Source organism: Apostichopus japonicus, chromosome 2 (genome assembly GCF_037975245.1).
Source record: "Apostichopus japonicus isolate 1M-3 chromosome 2, ASM3797524v1, whole genome shotgun sequence".
In the NCBI taxonomy this organism is placed as follows: Eukaryota; Metazoa; Echinodermata; class Holothuroidea; order Aspidochirotida; family Stichopodidae; genus Apostichopus; species Apostichopus japonicus.
This window is the reverse complement of record NC_092562.1, coordinates 8,558,633-8,582,731: the sequence shown is the minus strand read 5'-3', so window position 1 is coordinate 8,582,731 and position 24,099 is coordinate 8,558,633. Positions and strand designations below refer to the sequence as shown.

The window sequence follows — 24,099 nt, the reverse complement described above, 5'->3', positions numbered from 1 at the left end:
ACATTTGTCAGCATCTGGTTCCTGAGATATCAAGTTTACAAACTTGAACTCAGTGACTGATCACTTTAATCAAAATGTGAAGACTACTAATCTCTACACATTAGCACCATTCTTGAAATATAGTGCTTTAAAGATTTTCTCATATTGACCTCTGCTGACCTCAAATCATCGATAAGAAAAATGAACAATCTGCAGGTAAGTCCCATGCTGCAAGGACACTTGCGACATGCAAAATTCCCTTTTTGAGATTTACAAGGTTATCTGGTTTTTGGCTTCCATCAAGTACTGTAGACTTGTTGTTCATCACAAGGCCTATCTATGTACTAACTTTCTCCAGGTTAAATTCCTGCAACAGAGAGCTCTGACATTTTGCTATCCACTGACTGCAAATGACCTTTGACCATCACCAAGAACACTAGGCACCTTCTACTTGTTATAGGCAGGCCACATACCAACTATAACATTTGAACATTACTCTCCTTGAGAAATTATGTTTCAAGTTTGTTTTTACCTCCACTGAACTCAAATGACCTTTGACTGCCAGGAAAACTAAAGACTTGTTGTACAGAAAAGTTTATATTTAATTTATGTGCAACTTTAACCAAGTTACCATTCTTCCTGAGATATCCCTTCAGTATTGCAAACTTTAACTCCAAATCCTCAATGATCTTTGACCCACACTAACAGCAACAGAAACCTTGTACTGTACTCATGTGCACTGCACATATATCAAGAATGACAGTTGGTAGCATAACAACATTCCTATTCTTGGATAGTGTTTACAAACTTGGGCATCACACACATACACACCAACTTGATTGCATCTTAGGGCACTTGCCTGCTTACATCACCACTGTTAAAACACTGCACAATTTTGGGTTTTTGTGTGAAGTTCTTTACTGAACGTATGGGTTAAATCTTGTCCGACTATTACAGAAAATGGCCCTTATGAATACTAATGAATAGTACCAATAATTAAACACACCGATGTGATCAGATTTATCATGTTTCTTTTCCCACTTAATCCATATGTTGAATTCTCAGTAAACTAAACAATTACCATATAAGGATAAAGGTTTAAAGTGCAATGAAGTTAACCAAAGCCATATTCAAAGGAAGCAGTAAACCTTCAACATATGGCTACCCATTTGAAGGAAAACAAGTACAACATTTCTTGAAGTGAAATTATGAATTATGAAATATGAATTAGCTCTTAATTCCATTTTTAGCATGAATATCTACTGTTCTGTGAAATATCAGATTTGATTAGACATGTGTCTTTAGTAATAGTATAAGTGGTTCAAATTTATGCAATCCTAGCAATTAAAGTGGGACATGTACCAAGTCAGAAACATAAGCTAGAGCCTTAAGAAGTTTGCGACATGAAAAATATTCATAACTTACCCAGAGTACCACAAACACCAAACTGGTTCTGTTCTTCCAAGTCCCAGCCAGTTAGACATTCCCAATCATCATCCCTGCAAATGAAAAAAATGATATTACACATTAAAAGCATTTTTTTCCATTTATTTATTTTTCATTTATTTATTTCCAGTATAAATATAAATATTTATAAAAAGGACATCAAAAGTGAGTATGTAACAAGAAAAAAAAAAAGAAGCAAAAAAATATATATATATTTTAAAATGTTACTGTACAAAACACGAAAACAAAATATATAAATATACAAAACGTACAAGTGCAGCTGTCTACAATCAATTATCCAGATTACCATTTTGTAAATCAATAGCAGCACGATAAATAAAACTATTTCTATACACATTAATTCTGATTTCGGTGTTATTGCTTTGTTTCTCAAATTATACCTAGTAGTTTCTCTAAGTAGAGAGGTAAGTTCGGTATGCAAAGAATGTCTGTCATTTCTCTGTATGCAATATACACTTCTAATGAACTCATTTTTAGCAGCATTGTTTACAGTACTCATATGAAAGTTAAAATCTATATTAAAAATTCTAGAACAATACAATAAAAGAGTAATAATTCTCTTATTATCTTTTATGAGTAAAAAGTGATACCAAGCAGAAACAGCATATATTAGGTGTGGTAAGATATTGGCAGTAAAACTCTTTTCCTTACATCAACATGAAAATATGGAACTATATACGATAGAGTTGAGACTATGAAGTACAGTACTGTGATCGCTTAACGATCATACAATTTCGAAGAAACGATATTCTGCGATTTTGTATGATTTTATTCGACGTTATTCGAAATTATGCGATTTTGCGCGATTTAAAAAATCGTTGAAAAATTCGGACGAAAATTTTTGTACGAAATTCGCACAATTATTCACGGTTTTTGCGGTCAGTTTTACAACGTACAAAATCGCACAAAATCGTTGAATAGGCCTTTTAGAATTACAACAGTCGTTTTTTGATATTACGTGTGTTCAAAGTATACAACACAACTTTCATCTATGGTTCAAAGCACTTAGTTACGTGACTCAATGTCATACATTCAATATGCACAGTCTACAGTACCGCTCACGTATAACTGGACATGTGTACGCGCACATGATCGTGTAAAGACGTATATAAACAAGTACAATCGCGATTTAACTCGTTGACAAATAAATTGCCATGTAGACATCTCGTATAATCCATGTTCGAGTTTCTACGCAGGAAATGCTATTGTGCTTAATGAATAGGATTGAAGTCGCCGAAAGAATTTGAAAACCTAGAAGAAAAAGTAAAGTGTTACTAAGCGTTTCTTGTGTCAATTTTTTATATAATTTACCGTTGGCTCCAACTGAATGAAAAAAAAAATTCCACCCAACCACTGAAAAGAAAAAAAAAATCCACCCAACAAATTTGAGTTTGAAGAAGGGCCGGTTAAAAACAAAACATGTTTCTCGTCCGCGCAATGGGCCTCCTTTTTCCTGATTCCCAAGTTTCTATTCGGATTACAAGAAATCTAAACTATCCTTAAAAATTATTTTGTAAAGGTTGCCACATATTCCAAACTAGTATTAGCGCATGAAAAGAAGAAAAATGGCCGCCCGTTATTTTCAGATCTCAGTACGAAAAACATGTATTTTATTTGGATAATAGAACAATTTTAGTTAATGTGGTTAAGTTAATATTTTCCTACCCTAGCTATATGTCGAATTTATAAAACCTTCATGAAAACAGACTTTTTTGAAAATGGATTTTGAAGCTGTCAAAAATTTAACAAATGCTTACTGTTAAGTACTGACGTCAAACAATACATTTCGTATATATTCCGATAAAGATCCACAAAGGATAACAATGCTAAGTAGAGCTTACTAAAGAGAGATAGAAACTGCATGTACATGGTCATTATAAGTATCCAAGTACTATACAAAGAGATTGAGTTCACCGAATCACCCCTTTTCCCTACCACCTGAGGAAAACCGTCTTCTATAAAATATAGTACCATACAGTACTTAACATTTGATACAAAAGTTACTTCTACAACAGTATGTGTCCCAATAAGTTTTAACCGCACAGAAAAGTACCATTAATAATTTGCATGTTACACTAAAAGTTACACTGGGCGTCAAGATGGCAGGAAAATGTTACATCGTGTTCAATGTATTGAGTCGTTCCCACGGTGCAATGAACTTGGGCAAGTTGCCAAGTTCGAATGTCGATGACCTACTTATCTTCCGTGACCAATGTCAATGGGAATTATGTGTGTAAAATCTCGGGTTTCCACGTGTTATATATATACATATATAGAAGTTTTACGTAAGCGGAGCGAATTTCGGGCGGCTCGTTATTGTGAGGAGGCACTTATCTAAGCATCAATATTTGTGAAAAGTATCGTACGGTTTTTCTTCGAAAATATTTTTGACTAGTAATTGGAAACTCAATGTATTAAGAAGTACTGGGTCTAAACATTATCATTGCATTTTGGGGGAAGCCAGATCTTCAAGTGCAAATATTGTTTTTTCATTTAAGATTATCGTAGTTTTCTTGCGAGGTGTATACGGCGTAACTTTCAATGTAGGCTTTTTGATCATATAGCCTACCCTGTATGTCATTCTGCGTAATCTCGTTATCGAATGAGTTACGGTATTGTCTTAGTGGAGAAACATTCAGACTGTCTCCGAATATGATCGTCATTTTTTTTGGGGGGGGGGAAGGGGGTGGCACAACAATTCTTGTGTGGGTAGGGGCCGTTCCCCGTGCCATCCCGTTTTACATTGCCGTAATTTAATAACGTCGTACGTGGTCTCATTTCGTGAACAAGAATTTTTTACTATTTTGGTAAACAATGTCCCAAAGACTCCCAGGGTCCCTATAAACACCTGTTAGCTCATCTTGCTGCAGTGATTGGATATTAAGTACGCGCGTTCCTCGTTTTTCCTCAGGTAGGCCTACCTCCGTAGGCATTGTGGGGAAAAAAAACATTCTGGACGTCAGTAATATATATAAGCTAGTCATAGCAAGATCCATGCAAGGAAGACACGTGCTGTGCTGTGTACAGGGCTAGCGCTGTTCACTATATTATCGGCGTAGTAGGTAGTTTTAGTCGCAAGGTCGTTTTATTTTGGGGACCGGTGAAGGGAAGTGATGGTCACTCTGTTGAGGCGATTGGTAGTTGGTAAATATCGGTAACGTATGAGAAAATATCGGTCTGAAGATGGGAATAAGGATAGTGGAATTCCAAGCCCGAGAGCTTGATCAAGCCCCTCGTGAGAGGTGGGGTTATAACAGCTAAGCGCGGGTAAACGTTGACCGATGTAAATAAGCTATTGCCTTTGGGTGTAAAAGATACGATGGATATTATCAGTTTTGGTTTCCGCCGCTTGCTTATTTCTGTATCGACATAAACTGTGTCTATTTTCATGCTGGTTGTGCATGTGTAATAATGGACCAATGTAGCGAGAATGAAGGAATTACGTAAGGCATTGCTGAGTAGTACACAGTGTATAGCTGCCCGTGTTTATCCGCATACATACAGTATAAAGTTTGAGTTGCTTTCTTGAAGACGTCCAGATAACCGGAAAGGCCATTATTATTATTATTATTATTATCGATATTTTCCTGTACAATATGTCGCAGAAGTTGACAGAGTAGAGTATGTGGTCGGAAAATGAAGTATTCGCATTGCTTGGCATTTGGTGCGACGAAAATAATATGTCGAAAACGCTCCAGACATCTGTATGTATGGGAAAGAAAAGCGTTTAGCCTACACACCATGCAATACTAGCAAAATACACTGCAGTGGAATTTCTTGTTGGCAACTTGCCAAGAAAAGTTGTTACATCTATGTCTAGTCCAGTGGTACAGTACAATGGTACGGACATCGAGCCCAGCCCAACCATTTTGTGTTAGGGGTCAAATATTTCTTTTGGGTAGAGTGAGCGAACAAATTTTTTTCCAGAGTTGTTGGAACATTGTAGGCACACAAAGTCGGCATATCTGCTAGATATAATTGATATGATTATATTTAGGTTTTATCCATTTGATTTTTTTTTTTCATTTTGGAAACTATGAAAGATTTTTTTTACTTAACCCCCGCGAAAAGTCGTACCACTCAAAATATTGCGCTTCAGATACGAACAATGATTTCCCTGCCCAGTGCATTGACTTTTTCATAGGTGGTAAACGTTGGCCGCATCGGGAAAGCCCCGGTAGAAAATAGCGTGTGTGTGCGCTGCTTGGCTGATATATGCACTCGCGAAAATCTCACTGCATAGCTGTCGATCGCTGCTCGTATTCTCCATTGCAATAACCTGGTTTGGACGTTTTCCAAGGTTTGCCGCTATGCCGGTGGGAACGGGGTATTTGTGCATGAGTCATGAGTGACCTTTTTCAGTCGGTAATTGTGATCAACACAACGGACAGCCATTCCGTATCAACTTGAGAACTGCTTACAGCCATAGAGGTTGTTGCGGGGGGGGGGGGGTGGGGGATCAACCCAGGCCCCGCGCCCATAACTCGTTATGGTTTAGACTTTAAAAAATGCAATGTTTCAACTAAACAAAAGGCTGCGTCTTTCTGTAACAAAGCAACTGTCAATCACCCCCAACAAACATTGCATGTCGGCCGTCCATCCAGGGTACAGTATTTTAACTGTGCACCTGTTGCTAGCCAGCTACATCTGATACAAGGCTAAGGAATTCCGCCTTTTGGTGTAATATGCAAATGATGTCTGGTGCAGTACTGTACTGTCTGGCGACACACATGTAAACAATCTGTGTAGAGCTAGCTGTTATTAAATAACTTTTGTGTCAATGCACTGTGAGCTAATATGGAACATTTCAAGACGTTTCTTTTTTTTCTGAGGTGGTCGGGAAGGGGGATTGTTTGGTGTTCTAAATCTTTTGTATCCTCCTAAATATAAAAGATGGTATTTTCAACATCTAAAACGTTAATGTACATGTAGTTTCTAATTTTCATCAGTAAGGCTTACTGAGTGACAATAAAACTTGTCTAAATTTGCCAGTTTTACCATCATCGTAGTTCGTACGCACTTCCGTTTGTCCTCCGTCACGGATCTTTATTGGAATATATACGAAATGTGTTGTTTGAACATCATCTGCATTTTACGGTAAGCATTTTAATAATCGTTGAACTTCAAAATCCATCATTTGAAACACGATTTCTTGTGCTTGAAATACAAATCGAATAAAGGACTAGGCTACTGGCGGAATTAAACTGTCAAATATTTGAACCTAAGCACTGTAGGGACAGGTGTTATAGACCAAGCAAAATACATGTTGATCTTGTTCAATACTTTACAGAAAAAAACGACGACAAAAACCTACACAAACAAGCGGATGCAGACGAGGAACATGTTTTCCACCTAGCACTGCATCAAACGCCCTTTATAAGTTTATCATTTCTTCAAAATCTTCCCAACAGCTTAAAAAAGAATTTAAGCTGAATTTTTCCTTCATGGAACACAACCTTTATGTTAGAAAAGGGAATAAAGACCATTGAATAGTTTCCTTATTAAAACATTTTATGGGAAAACACTGTACCATCGTCCTCTTTCCTTCTAGATATATATCATTAACAGTTATCACAGCATCATGCGCTAAGTACGATGTAGGAAATGGCTGTTTCAAACATCTCACTAATTCTTTCGGCCACTTTAATCTCCATTCATCGAGCACAAAAAAATAGCATTTCCTTTTATCAACGAGTTAATGCTCTGTTGTACTTGTTTAAATACGCTTTTATACGATCCTTATACGGGAGCGGTACTGTAAATGTTTGCATGCTGACTGGATGAGTTGACTGTTTTTAACTTCGATTTTTATTTTTACCGGTAAATTAATTTCATGCCCGTTTTTTAATTGAATTGATTCACACATGAAAATACATTTTTAAAGAAGCATCGGTGGGAAAAACAAATTCCGTGTTTTTCGCTTTTCAAGATTTCATGAATTCCGCATTTTACCGCGATATTCCGCGAACGCGGAAAACCACTGGCCCTCGACCAGTGAGCGCCTATATGCTTTTCATTTCATTGATTCTTTTTCGACATCTTTATTGGAACGGCTCCGAAAATTCTAATCTTTCACCTCGCCCGTTCACAGTTAATTCTCTGCTTCATTAAGCACACATTCCTGTGGTCAAATGTACGATTTTTACATGCGTAGAATTGTGCGAAATTTCGTTGAAAACTTCGTGTACGAACTTGTGCGAAATTGTGCGATATTACACGATATTATTCGAAATACTGCGATCGTTGAAAATTTTTGTACGATAGTTAAGCGATCACAGTACTGTACACCCGTTTAAGTATTCTGCTTATATGACCAGTGAAACTTAGTTTATCATCATTACAAACACCTAGATATACTGTATGATGAGTGCGTTCTACTTCCGTATCTTTAAGTGAGATTTTAGTTAACTTACATGATACAAGACCTTCATGTTTAATATTTATATTCTCAAAAACCATTTCCTTAGAATTCTTTGGATTGAGTCTTAGATTCTTCCCATCACACAGATCTACAATATTTGATACAGCAGTTGTATAACTTGCTTGGTCAGCCTGATGCGTTCTCTTTGATAAATTGCACACTATAGCAGTGTCATCAGCATATTTCACCACAGTACATTTAGAAGTAGATCGTATTTCGTCAGTATATATTGTGAACAGTAGAGAAGACAGAGGACCGCCTTGAGGGACACCAACATTTATTTTCGATTTTTCCGTCAGACCTTTAGAATATTTTATCTGTCTAGACCAGCCATTCATAAAATTAGATATCCAATGTAACAACCATGGCTCTTCAACTAACCCTTGCACGTCCTTGATTAAACGATTTGGAAGAACCGTGTTAAAAGCATTGGAAAAATCAAGAAATAAGACCTTAGATTGTCTGTCATTACACTGGGCTATGGGTATTGACCGCAGCTGTACGTCCTGTACTTACCGACGGTAGCGAGCTGTGTGTGTATTTTCTGGGATCGATGGTGGTGTCTAACACTTCTGTTACACGTCATTCGAAACTAGGTCAGATTACCGGCATTAGACGTTTCTTTTTGCGCTAGTGTACAGTCAGTAAATACAGCTGCGGTCAATACCCACAGCACAGTATACAAACAATACAGCGATGGACATCTCAGGTCCAGCTAAAGATAACAAGGTATCACGTTTCATCACTGTCTGCATTTTGTAGCGACACGAACAAAACGTCACTTGCAAGCAACAGAAAGTTAACTTTTCAGATGGCCGCACGAGGTTTGAGGCGAGTCTTCAATGCTTTTAAACCTTTGAATGTTTATTTTGGTGACATCATTTAGTTAACTTGAGTAAAGTCAGTTTTACACTATTGCCATTCACACAAAAATCATCACAAGGATATCAAACTTTTGGCTTCCATCAAATACTGTTTACATGTTGTAATTTTTTAATATGGATTTGGAAATAATAATTGATTTAATATAGTACTTAGCTGATTATCTCATCAGAGTTGGCAGAAAGACTTGTTGCAATATGGTAACCTGGTTAATGTATTACAGACCCAAAGTTTACTGCTCCAAAACCATGGGAACATTTTAAAGATAAAAGATTATATAAATTCATTCCTTCAATCGATGAACATAACTAGGCCTATGGAAAAGTCTCATAACCATTGCCTGCAAGCAAGTTTGAGCTGATAATTTAACTTGTGAAGTTGTTGAGTTTGGTTAGGAGCCATCAACGGAACTTTATTTTCAGTGTCATGCTTAAAATTTAACCAAATCGTTGAGTGTGCCTGTGGTCTACACTCGATCACCTAGTTAGGCCTAAGTATACTGTAGTATAGCCTATAGTCCTTGTTGAACTTACTTTGAAACATCAATGCTACACTAATAAACCGGACCTCACTAAGGAAGAAATATGGGTGTGCTTGCAGACAGAATATATACAGGATAAAATTATTTCCGCATAATATTTTAGAAGTAGTAATAACTAATATTACTGCACTTACACTCGGTTGTCTGTGGCAACTCTTCGAAGCCCTTTCGAAGGTTGTGATTTGGGTCTGTATGTCCACCTTCTCTTGAAGGACGAATCTTCAGTAACACCAAATGTAGACTGGCTGACTTGGAAAACATTATTCATGTCATTCTATTTAATTTTTTTTCGATAAAAGAAGACTAGCATTGGGCTATGATGTTAGCCTTGTACTGTACTATATGTTAGGTCAGTCTAGTAGAATGTAGGCCTAGGCCTAATTTGGCTATGACTTCATACAACCCCTGCATGCATGGGCCCTAAGCTCTGCTTAACGTTAACGTTCAGCTACTTTCCTTTTCTTGGTAATCTTTCAGTTTCAGGGCTAGTCATGCAACAACTTCAAAATAATGATAAAATTGAATAGATTATGGCTGCCTGTTTGGTCTCCTTTCTAGCTAACACATCATAAACGATGTCTGGGGTTTCTGTCGACGGTATTAATTGCGTCTCAGCTGATGCCCCATTGCAATGTTCACATCAACATGTACTATACGCCTAGGCTAAGCTTTCACAGTAGTATAATGAGAACGTCTGTTCGGCATTGATCAAGCGTCGTTGCGTCAAATGGTCTCCGTGCAACACCTACAGCAGGATTGGGAAATAATAATATGGTAGCGGATACAAGACATGTATGCGATGATATAACAGACACCTAATATATAGAAAATAAAGACAGAAATGACCCTTACTAACTACGGTGTTAGGTACTGTGGCAAACTTCTTGTTGACATATTGATATTCTAACCACTTCTGCAAATAATGAGAACATGATTACAAACGGAGGGGGTTGGTATTGTTTAGTATATATAAATTTGTAGTTTATGCACGTTACAGTCAGATCATGCACACAGCGGTACTGACTTCGCATGGTCACGGAAGGCGGACTTCAAACTAACTGATTTTCTTCATATCCTAGTGCAAAAGAGAAGTTTTGCTGTCTTAACCTGAAATTATGAGCTGGGTGATGGCCACGGCATCTTGCAAGAAGGGTACAGTCCAACTGGTTGTTACCAAAGTTATAACTATTCTTCTACTGTTACAGTTAGCAACTGTTGTGAAAAGCCAACGGAACGATGACTATGAAGACACAAGACACCTGTATCATGATGGAAGTAGTCTCGAAGAGGAGAAAGATGTATGTACGTCGGCGACAGGTTGCCCAGAATCAGCGCACGACATGAACCTTTTTCGACTCGAAGGCCACAAGGTGGGATTTTGGACCTTGGTGGAGTAAAGGTTCCAAGTGAATCAATTTTTCGACCTAGGCTATTACTAGTTACTAAGGTACTACTACTGTATATCTACTGACTTAGACTACCTGTTTTAGTATTACTGTTATTGTTAATATGTTAGGCCTAGATGCCTTAGTGGTCTTAAGTTTGATGTTAAGTTAGCCAACTTATTCTGGAGTATGCTGGGCAGGCTTGTAACCCATATTTCGCTAAGGATAAGGAAGTACTGGACTGGAGAAGGTTCAGAGGATCAAGGGCTACTAGGATGGTTTGTCCCTTAAGTTAAGGGTGTTCCTATTATTACCAGAGGTCATTGCCTTAAACTCCAGAAGTTACAAAGTAGGATTAATATTATAGGCATAACTTTTTTTCTAATAGGGTTGTGAATGAGTGGAACGGTTTGCCTGAGAAAGTTGTACTTGCAAGTAGTGAGAATGGGGTCCTTCTAGGGGACTTGATTGTCCCTTCTGATTTTTTCTTTCTACTAAACTAAACTAGACCCAGCAACATTGTAGCCCTAACATGAAATTATAGTAAAACAATTAACCCTGGACTGAAAATATGCAATATTTGTATATTTGTTGACCAGCTATACAATATACAGTTTTTTGGGTTTCGATGATAATTGTAACCTTTGCATTCATGATGGCGTATGCGTGTATGGGTGTGTTTATGTGTGCGTGTGTGTGCACTTGTTTTGTATTCTGACGGAGGACTTGAACAAAAGAATTCCAGGTTCTCAGATGTGATTTCTAAAGAATCACCAAGGCCTTGAAAGAATTCTATTGTTATGGGGTATTGTTAAGGTTATAAGCGTACGTGGAATTGAACAATGGAAGGAACAACAGGGTCCTGCATGGGTCTGAATGTAAAACACAAAATGTGTGAGTCAGGAAAGGTCAGACAAATTTCATATTTAATGTAGAAGTACGTACCACATTAAATAAAAGAAGCCAATTGTTTTTGGTGAAGGTCAAAGGTCATTTGGGGTCACCATGTCAAATTGTGGAAACCCTTTAAACATGATATCTCAAGAAGGGAAGGTCAGTAGCTATATAAGGTGATGCATTCAGTACGCTGTGTAATTCCTGGAAATGTTCACCAGAAAGATTGTGCCAAACTTTGGCAAATGGCAAAGCCGCATATTTTAAATGAAAGAGTGGCTGACAGTGGTTCCCCCCTTGAGCATATTTTTTTGATTTTTTTTTAATGTTTTTATGATATCGCTAGTAATTTCAAAAGAGAAAATGCTAAGATGCAACTAACAAGGCCCGGGAAGTGCCATTTCCAGCAATCTGGCAGGCATTTTCAGCCAAAATGTTCTTTTACGCTCCGCGCCAACCATGCCGGCGCTACGCTTAGATAGTTTGCAATGCCGTATCTACAGCTCTGATAGTTTGCCTACATTTTCACCCCTCCCTTGGCAAATTCATGGCTACGCGCCTGATAATATATGATATTGCTGTCCTCTACTGTATGTAAGGGAATTTAATGTAAAAATGTGATTTTTAGACCATTATAGAAATTCTTTTGTCAAAATTTTGTAATCACAGGTAGTTTTTGTGGCTATCTTAAACCATTAAGTGTGTGAACAGCGAGTTTTTCTTGAATACTTTAAAAAATTTACTTCAAGGTTTTACTCAACTCCTTATCCTTCTTTAATGGCCTTCAAAACCTTTGGGGCTTGAAGTTCTTTTCCAATACAGTTTTCTCTTGACCTGTAATTTTATGCTTTTGTCAGTGTCGTTTTGCATTTTTCTGGTTATTTAGGAAGAAATATCTCTGGATTGTTCTTGTAATTAGTGGATTTATAGTACATCTCCAATGAAATTGTGTACTTGATCAATGTTAGAAGCAGTGGTTGAGGGTCACTTGATGTCAACAGAGGTCAAAGCATGAAAAACTAATAGTGAGTGGAAGAACCTTATAGTTTTCTATATCTTAAAGTCAAAGGTCATTTGCAGTCAACAAATCATTATCTGGAAACCTTGTCAGCACTCTCCTGAGTACAGCATGAATGAACTTGAATGTTGATATGAAGGTCCTATTCTAGTGTTACTGAAGAACCTCACTGATCACTTTAAGTACAGCTACTGTAAGTATTGGTCAAAACTTTAATAACAAATTTGACAGCAATGTTAAATCTTCCCACAAAAAATGTGGCAAGGAATCACTAAACCAACTGTCTTTTGGTTTGTGACATCATAATCAACAATGTTTTGTATGAAATGATAATCTTGTTTGACCTTATACTGTAAATGATGACGTACTTAATGAGATTAAGCCTATAAGAAATTACTTCAGCGTCCATATAATTGGCTTGTTTATTTACGTAACCTTATATTGGACTTCCAGGAAATAAAACTGGAAAATGATCTTGTTCCCAGTCCTAATTCTTCCCATCATCCATTCCCTGAATAGAAACAAATATTTAAATGCTGAGGAAGCATACATGTTTGAAAAAGAGTGCAAAAATAGTCATCCATCTGTCTATCTTTGTCTTTAAGCAAAAAGCCTGTGCTTGTATAACAGTTTGAAGGCTAGAAGTTTTGATCCTAGTAAGATGTTAGACTAAAACCAAAACAGAGGGAACAAGTAGACAGCTGTAACAGAAAGATTAATTATAACATTGAGAAATTATTAGATCAGAATCACAGAACAATAAGACTGCCTACTGTTCTGGCTATTCTTAGTTTTGAACTATAAGAACTATATTTTGATCGACAATTTTTAGCCAATATTGGACCCGCTCAATGTGAATGATGTGTTTGCTCAAGTAAGATTTATAAGCTAGGTTATCTGCATGAACAAATAAAATCAATAATTTGATTGTCCCAAATATTCATACTGTAGTTTAGATCAAGCAGATACAGTGGGGTTTTTCTTGCAAATATTTTACATTTCATAGACTCAAAGGAAAAACTTTGAAGGTTAAAAAAACTGAAAAGTAATCAAAGGAATGGGAATATTACATTATGATCATGATATCCTTCATAAAGAGTATATATATGAGTAATACTCTTGTCTTCAGTACTTGAGATGATTGACTGAAGATGGTATTTTAGCTGTGAGATGAGAAGAGCACCTTGCGTTGTAAGATGTGTCACTTTGTCACATGACTCAATGATCCACAGGCCCTCATTAGTTTGTTTGTAAGGTTTAATGTTGTAAAACAAAGAACAGTCACATTGACAGATTTTTGAGAAGTCCTTAGGGTTGAATACTAGAATTTAAATTTTTAGTAATATAAGTGTGATACAACAACAAAAATTCTTTTTTGACAACCAGAATTAGCATGCATTGTCTTAGAGTTGTACTGCTAATGCAGGCTCGTAGCCAAGGGGGGGCGAAGGGGGCAGCCGCCCCCCCCCTTGAGCATATTTTTAAAAAAATTTTTAAAGGTTTTTATGATATCGCTAGTATTTTCAAAAGAGAAAATGCTAAGATGCAACTTACAAGGCATGGGAAGTGCCATTTCCGGCGATCTGGGAGGCATTTACAGCCAAAATTTTCTTGTACGCTTCGCGCCAACCCATGGTGGCGCTACTGTACGCTTAGATAGTTTGCAATGCCGAATCTACAGTTTCGCCCCTCCCTTGGCAAATTCCTGGCTACGCGCCTGTGCTAATGTATTCACTGTCAATATGTCCTTTATCATGGTCTGTTCTAAAGGATAAATATATCTTTTTGGGATAAATGACTTTCCTATTTGAATAACAGTAGTAGGACAACCTTAACAGGATGTTGACTTAAAGTTTACTCGATCACCCTCCCTTGCTAAACTAGTCAACATGAATTTACATTGCAGCTATGAATAATTGGTGTTACCATATGGAAATGGATATCAGAGGTATAACCTATATTGCAGCTTTGAATAATTGCCTTAACCATATGGAAATAGAAATTAGGTATAACCTACATTGCAGCTTTGAATAATTGACTTTACCATATGGAAATAGAAATCAGAGGTATAACCTACATTGCAGCTATGGATTATTGACTTTACTATATATGGAAATAGAAATCAGAGGTACAACCTACATTGCAGCTATGAATAATTGACTTAACCATATGGAAATATAACTCAGAGATATAATCTACATGCATACTAAGCAATCATCCTGTTTTTATGAAAATATGAAAATACTACATATTGCATCAGATCATCAATGTGCGGTAGTTTGGCAATAGATCCGGAAGGCTGTTAAAGTGAGACTGCCCACAGACATGTACTGCAACAGGCAGGATGCTGAGAGACTAGAGAGAAAAACAGTCCATGCTACCAGCGAATCTCTTGTATTCTGTAGTCATGCAAGCACACCAGTGTTTCACTGGCATTTATAGAACACAGTTGTACTTGCACCAGCTGTGTGTTACAAAGTTTTCCATTTGAGTAGTTTTCTTTTACAAGTAACGATTTGGTACTGCATCCACAAAGATCACATATGTTTAATGCTGGTCTCAATAGACATGTACTGTATGCAAATTGTAAACTTGTATGAATGAGACTTGAGAAGTATTATACAATTCAGTTGAGAATTGGCTCCACTATAGTAAGGTCGTGTCCCTGTGCACAGCAGCTTAATGTATATTAACTGTAGTAACTGTATAGTAACCTGGGGAGTGATACATGCTCCAAACATGTTCATTATTACAGTAGATTAATTATTGCAGATGATATAATTTTGCAGTTAAAGCATGTTGCATCATCTCAGCAGTTTTACAGTTACATCAATTAATCATTTTGCAATTGGTCCAGACTGGATCGTTGCATAGCAGTTGTTGATGGTCCCATTTGCTCTCCCTAGTTTGGTTTTTGGGAGCTACCCTGACTGTATAATACTGAAAATACATCAGAATAACGACATATAGTACATGCCTCAAACTTATATGTGTCTTCAATGTACCTGACTCTGTGACAATTTATGCTAAATTTATGCAAGTCTACAGTGAGAGAAATCAATGTATCATTGAACTATAATGTGATATGTGTTGAGAGGGCATATTTAAATATTTTCTTTTAGTTCAAAAAGTTCTAATGAAGGGTGACTCTATCATGGGAGAGTTTGCTTTACATCTCTGTTGCTTCTCTTCTGCCCATTTCTAAAAAAAGAGTTATGCATGATTTTTTATTTGATTTCTTCCCAAAGGCAAAGGGAGTCTTTACAATCATGTTGTATGTGTCATGTGACACACTTTGTTAACCTTACAGTATATCTCAGAAAGTGAAGCCTGGTTGAACCATATATGTATCTGTCTCAAAACTCCTATGCAATATGTAATTATCTCAAAAACAATTAAAAACTATCATGAGTGGCAATGCTAACTCAACTGAATGCACAATATAATTTACATGTAGTGTTATATTGCTTGTGCATGATAATACAACATAATATAATTAATAAGAAACAATAATATACTGGAAAGGGTGATGCTGCTCCTTTTCATTGTCTGCTGCCTCAGCAGTGTATGGGCGTGGTGCCTCACTTAATTTACGCTAATTTTACTGTGTCCCTTACCCTACATTAAGTTGGGGGACATGCATGTCTCCCTGCCCTCCCTTGGTTGACACCCCTGCTTAATTGGTTTAGCCACTGCCCCCACCCTGCAAAAAAAATAATAATAATAATCATATCTATGCAGGATAGTGTGAGTGACATTCAGTTTGCTTCAGGACAATCTTCTAATTTAAAAATTCACCTAATTTTCAACAGTCCACTCATATTTGCTAAATTGGATGTCTAACATTTTCCATTGTTATTACTTGTTTCTGACTGCAAATACACTGTTCATCTTTGAATTGATAGAATTTGAGAACATGAATTTGTGTGATTGAATTTAGCAGCAACAAATTGTGTTGTTGCTTACGGCTCTGTTTCACACCGCATTCACTAAGATCATACGGATATACAGTATCACACAAATGAAACTGAGATTGAATATTAACACTTAATAAGCCAGCTCTCTTAATAAATGCAGTGCAGTGTATGTCCCATGAGAATTACTGTACTTGTAGTCTGAATGTCCTCATGTTCTTGGATTTTGTAAATGGAACGGTTTTCACTTCACTGGACTTCATCTACATTTTCCACTTGAGAAACATTTCTTAATCCAATTGTGCCTTGAGTCAACAGTCATCAGTTTAAGGTCTGCACATACACAGCCTTGCCAAGAATACAGTATGTTTCCCTTCCAGCAAAGTCTGGAATTGTGGCCTCATAAATTCAGAATTACCCTAGATATATGTATGAAACATTGATCTCTTCGGTAGTCTGATTTGTTGGATTGTGGTTCCCGCCATATCAATCTCCTTGCAATATAATTGCATGCATGTAGCTTGAATTGCATTTATATCAGTGAGAAGAAGCTTTATACTGTGTTCCAAATCAAATCAATTGCCATTCTGCTCATGAATTGAATGTATCCTCACACAGAATGATTACCCAAGAACTATAACAGCCTGTCTCTCTCTCCTTTTTCTGGGTTGTTCTGGGAGTGAGTTTGAGATATTTCAGCCACAGAAAACTAGTCTTTCCTCTTTCTTACAGGAGGAGCCCAAAAATTGAAGCAAGTAACCTGGCATACCTCAATAAATTCCTGTTTTCTTAAAATTAATTTACTGCAATACTTGAATTGCAATTGTGTAATGAAGCTATTGTTGTGTTGGGAAGTTTAAAGTATTGAATATTAATCAACCTAAGGTATTTCAACTTGTATTTAAAGGATCAATGTACATTTGAGGCAACAATTTGTTATGGTTCAAATGGTGCATGGTGTCATACTGTAGCCCATCAAGAGATGATTTGAGTGTTGATTCATCATGTCAAGACCTACTGTAGCTATGGATGAAACCTTTATTTCATCAAGAAGGTAATAATGTACATTTAATGTTTCAATATTTATGCATATGTCTGGCTATAGCAGAGTGCACAACATAATTGCAATTGAGCTGAAAATACCATTGTGCAAGTGCAACTATTTATCCACAGTTCGCAGGTAACCTTCTGCTATAACAACCTGCACCATGGTTGCCGCAATGGATATTGAACCGTTTTACAATTTAAAATCAGTTTTCCATATTTCAAAATACATTTTAATGAAAGTCAGAGCACATTGACAGCATTATCATTCTACATTACAAACATCACAAGTGGGCAGCAAGGCTGTAAAATCAAGAAAAGTAAGAGTAAGGCTGTTTGCTTTGAAGACAACTCTTTTAACCTGCATGGTGTGTTCGGTGTGTATGCATATATGTGTATGTTATGCCTGCTTGCCAAGTTATCTTGGATAGATATGATGCAGTACAGATATGACCAACTGTTAGTTGTGAAGGTAAAAGGTCATCAGAGGTCAAACATACAATATTTTTATGTACCATATCTAAAGATGGGTAACTTTAGATGTCAAAACCTCAAGCATTTCAATAAAGTATGTTATCTCTTTGGCGGTAACAAATTTAAAACGAAACTATTACTCCGAAGCGAAACTAAACTCCGGTCCACTGCGTGGTACATTGCGAATGAACTTAATAGAAAAAAGGATCCATCCATAATGAAAAGTATGTTGAGATACTTCACAAAAGTTATAAATAAAGTAATGCGGTTCCAATAAAACAAATCGATATCGGTCAGATAGGAACATTTCCTAACTCGATGAGAATTATTTGATCGAGAGTAATAAGTAGGCGATTAATGAAGGCGATTAATGGAGGCAATTAATTTAGGCGATTAATGTAGGCGAATAACGTAGTTGGTAGCCCGTCGTCTTGAGCAGTCGAGGTCCAAAGTCGAAGTAGTGTAAGTTCAAACTAGCGATACTACAAAGGTAATTTAAGGCGCTATCAATTGACGGAAACATAAATGGTGTCAAATTACACCGCTACATCTTAACCTGTCCTTTTGCATTAAGTTCATTGCCATGGTAACATAAATTGTCCCATTTTTTGTATTTCCTAAGAGTAAAAAAACTTGATGTCACTAAAAGATTTGAATAAATTATCCTATAACTTTGAAAGCTCACTTTTTTAATTACTGATTTTTAACAATAATATGTTTGTTAATCTAGTTGCATTTTAATCTGATAGGTTACATTAATAAATTTCAATCATTGCATCCAAGAAGAAATACAGCATCTCTAACAACTGTAGCAATTTAATAAAAATTGGTTGTAAATATTTATTTGAATTTCAAGAGAAAGCAAGTGCAAAGCTGATGGTCATAGCTCATTGACAATGAGTGTTAGTGTCAGTAGCCTAGTTTGTTGTTGACAGTAAACAGTAATCTCCTCCAAGTTGATAAATCTATCTATTGCCGGGGTTCTAAGCTGCCAGTTGAAACAAATGATTTCTAGAGAGAACATTTGTAACATGGATTAGTGTGCTCTCAAAGAAGTTGATTAATATTGTCATATATTCCTGGAATAGTTGTGCTGACCATTATGTACCCACCAGTCTGATAAGGCTTGACAAATGAAGCTTCATTCATTCTGTAGAATTTGCCTGAATAGCACCTGCAGTGCTGTCTTGACTGTATATACATTGATTTTTTGGCAGTAGAGTTAAATAAAGATGATTAAATATAGAGTGAACTTGAGTCTAGATTCATTTTCTCTTGTGGCTGCATCTTTCTGTCTGTTCATTAAAATGTCTTTGTATGAGCGTACTGATTTTTTTCAGTTTTGCCTTTTCTTGGGTGGTAATGTTTCCTTCTTTTGCCACAGGCAAGAGCAATCTACAGTATGCAATGATGCTGCCTTGCATGTATATATGTGTGTTTGATTTAGTTTATGTATGTGTGTGTATGTAATGCCTTGGTGTGTAAAATAAGGTTGACTAAACTATACAGAACAGCAAAACTTCATCCTTAGTTGGTGGATGTACATTATTGAGTACCATGTTTATTTATAAATTTATATTTTATATTTTATATTCTAGTGTCTGTAACTGTGGAGGTCAAAGTTGATTTGAGTTAAATAGAGGTCACAGTCCTTGTAGCCTTTGTAAACACTAAAACTGAAAAGTAAAGCAGGAATGAAGACATTAGTGCAGGAACATTGCCAATCACTTCTAGTTGAGAATGATCAATAATTGAAAACCTTACAGCGTGCAGTGCTCTACATGTTCACTTATAAAATGTGGCAGTGCATCAGATGGTTACAGAACTCAATGGTCTTTGAGTGCTGGTTATTTAGGATGTTCAGGACTTTGCATTGCTCTTCAGATCACCAATGTTAAAGGCATTGAAGACTCGCCCCAAACCGCGTGCCACGCTTTGAAAAAGTTCACTTTCTGTTGCTTGCAAGTGAAGGTACAAAATTCAGACAGTAATGAAACGTGATACCTTGTTATCCAGTTTAGCTGGACCTGAGATGTCGTTTATACACTTTGTTGTGGGTATTAATCGCAGCTGTATGTACAGTACTGACTGTACACTAGTGTCTAATTACCGAAGGTAGCATGCTGTGTGCGTATTTTCTGGGATCGATGGTGGTGTCTAACACTTCTGTTACACCTCATTCGAAACTAGGTAAGATTACCGGCATTACACGTTTCTTTTTGCGCGAGTCTTCACACCCTTTAAGAATGTTCCTCACAACATCTAAAATGTTTCTCATGCTCCCCAAACACTACGGTATGAGTTCTGAGTAATTTAGGGAGTAGAGAAAAAGTTGAATGAGAGGTGCTGTACTGTACTCAAGGTTCCATTATTCAACAAGAGTTAGCACTGGACTTGATCATTATGAGACTTCACATTCTTCATTGTGCAGAAGCTGTATAAATGTTCTCAGATTTTGATATTTGCAGTTGTGATCAGTTTTGAATTACCCAGTTCCACTCAGTGAATTGTACGGTAACTAAAATGACTATAAAAACAGAGAATTGATAGTACTAGAAATAAAGACCTCTGTATAGTTTTGCCATCTGTTAAAGTTTTCTTTTATCTGGCACTACTTGTTGGGCTGCCTGTGGAATTTCAAATGTAACAGTACATGTGTGACGATGTGATCTAATTTAACTCTCCAACGAGTTGTGTATAATGAGAGACAATTTTGGGTTTGCTCATCAAATGTGGATTGAGATTCTGTATGAGAATAGAGCTGTTATGTTACAAGAAGGAGGGGATATATCTGTTTAACAGATTAAATATTAAAGGACAGTATTTAAAGTTGTTGTGGCTGTGGAAAATAATTAGCTTGATCTGAGGTCTTAAGTTTGTTTGTTTTTTTTACCAGGAAGGCCATGTCCAGGTGGTGGAATTGCAAGACAACAAAAACCATATCATTAAAACAGTCAGTATGAAACCACTTATATTTGGTAAGTATGAGTGTTTGATGGAGCCATACTTTACAAATGTCTCCTGAACAGTCAGTATGAAACCACTTATATGTGGTAAGTGTGAGTGTTTGATGGAGCCATTCTTTACTAATGTCTCCTGAACAATCAGTATGAAACCACTTATATGTGGTAAGTGTGAGTGTTTGATGGAGCCATTCTTTACTAATGTCTCCTGAACAATCAGTATGAAACCACTTATATGTGGTAAGTGTGAGTGTTTGATGGAGCCATTCTTTACTAATGTCTCCTGAACAATCAGTATGAAACCACTTATATGTGGTAAGTATGAGTGTTTGATGGAGCCATTCTTTACTAATGTCTCCTGAACAATCAGTATGAAACCACTTATATTTGGTGAGTGTGAGTGTTTAATGGAGCCATTCTTTACTAAAGTCTCCTTACATACATACATACAGTATTTACTCAAACCTGTGTAATATTAGTTATGTAAAATTGTTAAAAGTATTTACTGCAGAGAAATCAATAAAACAATGAGTGAAGCTTGCCAGGTACAATTCTTCAAGGGACAATGAATTCTAAAATTGAACAATACATAATGCAGAACATTAAAAAGTAGAAATAGTGTTCCATGAAAGTCTCAATACGTGTTTGTTGATGAATTTCAGATTCACAAACTTCTGAAGCAAATTTAATGTTTCTTATTCTAAATGCACTCAAACAAGGTGGGTTTAATGGATAAAAGCTGTTGCAATCGAAAGAAAGAAATTTATTTTCTGTTGCCTTTATGGCGCGAACGTTTACCGTAATATCACTACAATCGCCCATATCAGCATGTTCACTACACAAAATGTAACCTATATATATTATACTTGTATCGTCCACTCGTTAGTCCTATGCCTAAAAAACAGATTTGGCACATGATCTGTTGGGCGGGGCTTGCAAATTTTGAGTGAAGTTTGTTGAATCTAAGGACTCGTTAAAAAATCTGGCGAATTTTATTCAGCTCAAAATGTATAACGACAGATATCTCAATAAAAATAATGATTATTAATATAAATATTGTATGGAACGGTTTTATTTTCACTGAGCTTTTAGTGCAGTAACCTGGATAGGTCAAAGTTTAAATTCAAAGGCAAACACACACTGAGACTTTAAAATTAAATCATTTTATTTAGATAAGTACATAATTTATGATGTCGTGCATGGAAACTCATTGAATTGTTAGGCTTTCGTTGTTTTTCAATGCAGAATAGAAAAGATTGTCTAATGTTGCACTTAGTTACCATGATCACAACTTATAAAAATAAAGTAACATCCTGTCACACTTTGTACTCAGTTAAATTATTTTTCAAATCCATAGCAACATCATTTCAGCAAAAGCAGTGTGTTGTAGTATGAAATGATAAATTCTAGTACAATGCATTGAGTGCACTGATGCAAATAAAGTGAATAATAAGCTGCAGTATCAACAGTATTATCAGTTACAAAGCTGGGTGAGTTAGATTGCTTTGCTCTGTTCCACAAGCTGTTATGTATCTATTCTAAAATCCAGCCTTTGTTAATTCTTACATTGTCCCTATTAGCACTGACATGCTACTAGCTATATACAGATTTGGATTGCTGATTACGAGCATCCTTTTGCAGGTTGTTGAAAGTCAAAAGTTCCTTGAGGTTCCCAGGTTCTTCTAGTAAGCTACAGTAAGTTAACTGGAGGCTAATACTATACCAATAACTAAACAGACAGAGCTCTGGCTGTGTCTGTAGCTACTTCTTCCAACATTATATCCACTGATTTCATAATTTGCCAGACAATCTGATTACAAATCTTGGTTAAAGGTTCTTTTTATGAGTTCTGGGGATTGTATTAAATATATTATCTGTATGATTGAAAGAGTTGTTGCTTTGCAAGATTGTGATCATACATATCAGTCTTGTTAAGTCTGTAGATGGAGTTTCATGAGGTCTAACATACCTCTGCTTATAACATATCATTTATTACAGTTTACAGAGGTTATAGAGTTAACATTGCTTTAACCAACATGGTCTAAATAAACTCACTTTTCATCATAGTGTAGTGATGTAATTATACAAGTTGCAGTGTAAGATGATTATGTGTACCATCTCATGTTGTTGAAAAAAGTATTTGTAAGTTATGTTAATGAAGTTTTTAATGATCGATAAAGACAAAAGGACTGTTTATAAAACCCACCACTTACATAAGGAGTTCATTTACCAAACCCTGTCCGCATTTCAATCAAATTAGCTATCGTATACTGAATTTAGTGCCTGCAAGTACTCCCACAACTCAAGGGTTATTGTCAGGTCTCCTAGTACAATGTCCCATCTCTTTTGCCCTGCAGAGGTGGAGGATTTCTTCACCGAAGAGGAATGTAATCATGTGATTCAACTAGCCGAGAAGCAAGGCTTGCAGTCTAGTTCTACGCACAACCAGGAACAATCTAACCCGTCGATGAGACTTCTCGATCTAGATGGAGATCAGAGACTAAGCCTAACTGAGGTAACAGACACAGAAGTTGGCTACTCTATGGGTTTCAGTGCATGAGTAGACTTTATGCTTTGTTATGTCCTCTTCATTTATGTCTTGCCTATTGGGTGCATGTGTGTGTTTGGTTTCCATAGAGGCATGGTTTGTGGATGATGTATCAGATTGGTGTAAAACTACTTGAACAAGTAGTGCTTCCAAATTTGCCAGAAAGTCATACATCGGTCACTTATGTACAAACCCCCCCCCCCCTACTTTCAATTCAGATTGACACCCCTGTTTGAACCCACAGTTTCGGGACTTGTCTTATTTTATTTCAATGCTATGTTAATGTGCAACTACAGTCCTTGAATGTTGCAATTAATGGTTTAGTAATGCCGAATTTGTGTAAATTAAATATTCACCACTTGCAATGTTTGTGATTTTGTCTTGTAATTATACTAAAGAGTATTGCATCATTGGCTAATGCAACTGCGACGGCAAGTTGGAAGTGCTGATCCACTCTAATCTAACAGCACTACTGTATAGCAGTATTAAATAGAAATCCCTGGTTATTAGGACAGTCAAACCTCCATGCCAAGATGTTGTCACATAATCACATTTTGGCAGTAAAACAG

The 24,099-nt window shown here is 36.5% G+C and overlaps 2 protein-coding genes across 5 annotated transcripts in view; one reads left to right on the top strand and one right to left on the bottom strand.

Annotated features, from left to right (window-relative positions):
* The window catches only part of LOC139976845 (uncharacterized), a 31,373-nt gene extending 21,357 nt beyond the window's left edge, over nucleotides 1-10,016 (bottom strand). For 2 of the 4 annotated variants that reach the window (XM_071985677.1, XM_071985684.1), the window contains exons 1-2: nucleotides 9,425-10,015; nucleotides 1,405-1,478 (exon numbers count right to left, since the gene is read on the bottom strand). In XM_071985677.1, the coding sequence (XP_071841778.1) occupies nucleotides 1,405-1,478; nucleotides 9,425-9,558 (208 nt within the window). In that variant the 5' untranslated portion in view covers nucleotides 9,559-10,015. Of the gene's footprint in view, nucleotides 1-1,404; nucleotides 1,479-9,424 lie in introns of all 4 variants that reach the window. The other 2 variants (XM_071985702.1, XM_071985691.1) reach the window with 2 other exon arrangements.
* A 215-nt stretch (nucleotides 10,017-10,231) lies between these two features.
* Nucleotides 10,232-24,099, top strand: part of LOC139976901 (transmembrane prolyl 4-hydroxylase-like) — a 28,254-nt gene continuing 14,386 nt past the window's right edge. Inside the window, exons 1-3 of the mRNA XM_071985790.1 lie at nucleotides 10,232-10,660; nucleotides 20,916-20,997; nucleotides 23,340-23,497. Coding sequence (XP_071841891.1) covers nucleotides 10,406-10,660; nucleotides 20,916-20,997; nucleotides 23,340-23,497 — 495 coding nt within the window. The 5' untranslated portion in view covers nucleotides 10,232-10,405. The remainder of the gene's footprint in view (nucleotides 10,661-20,915; nucleotides 20,998-23,339; nucleotides 23,498-24,099) is intronic.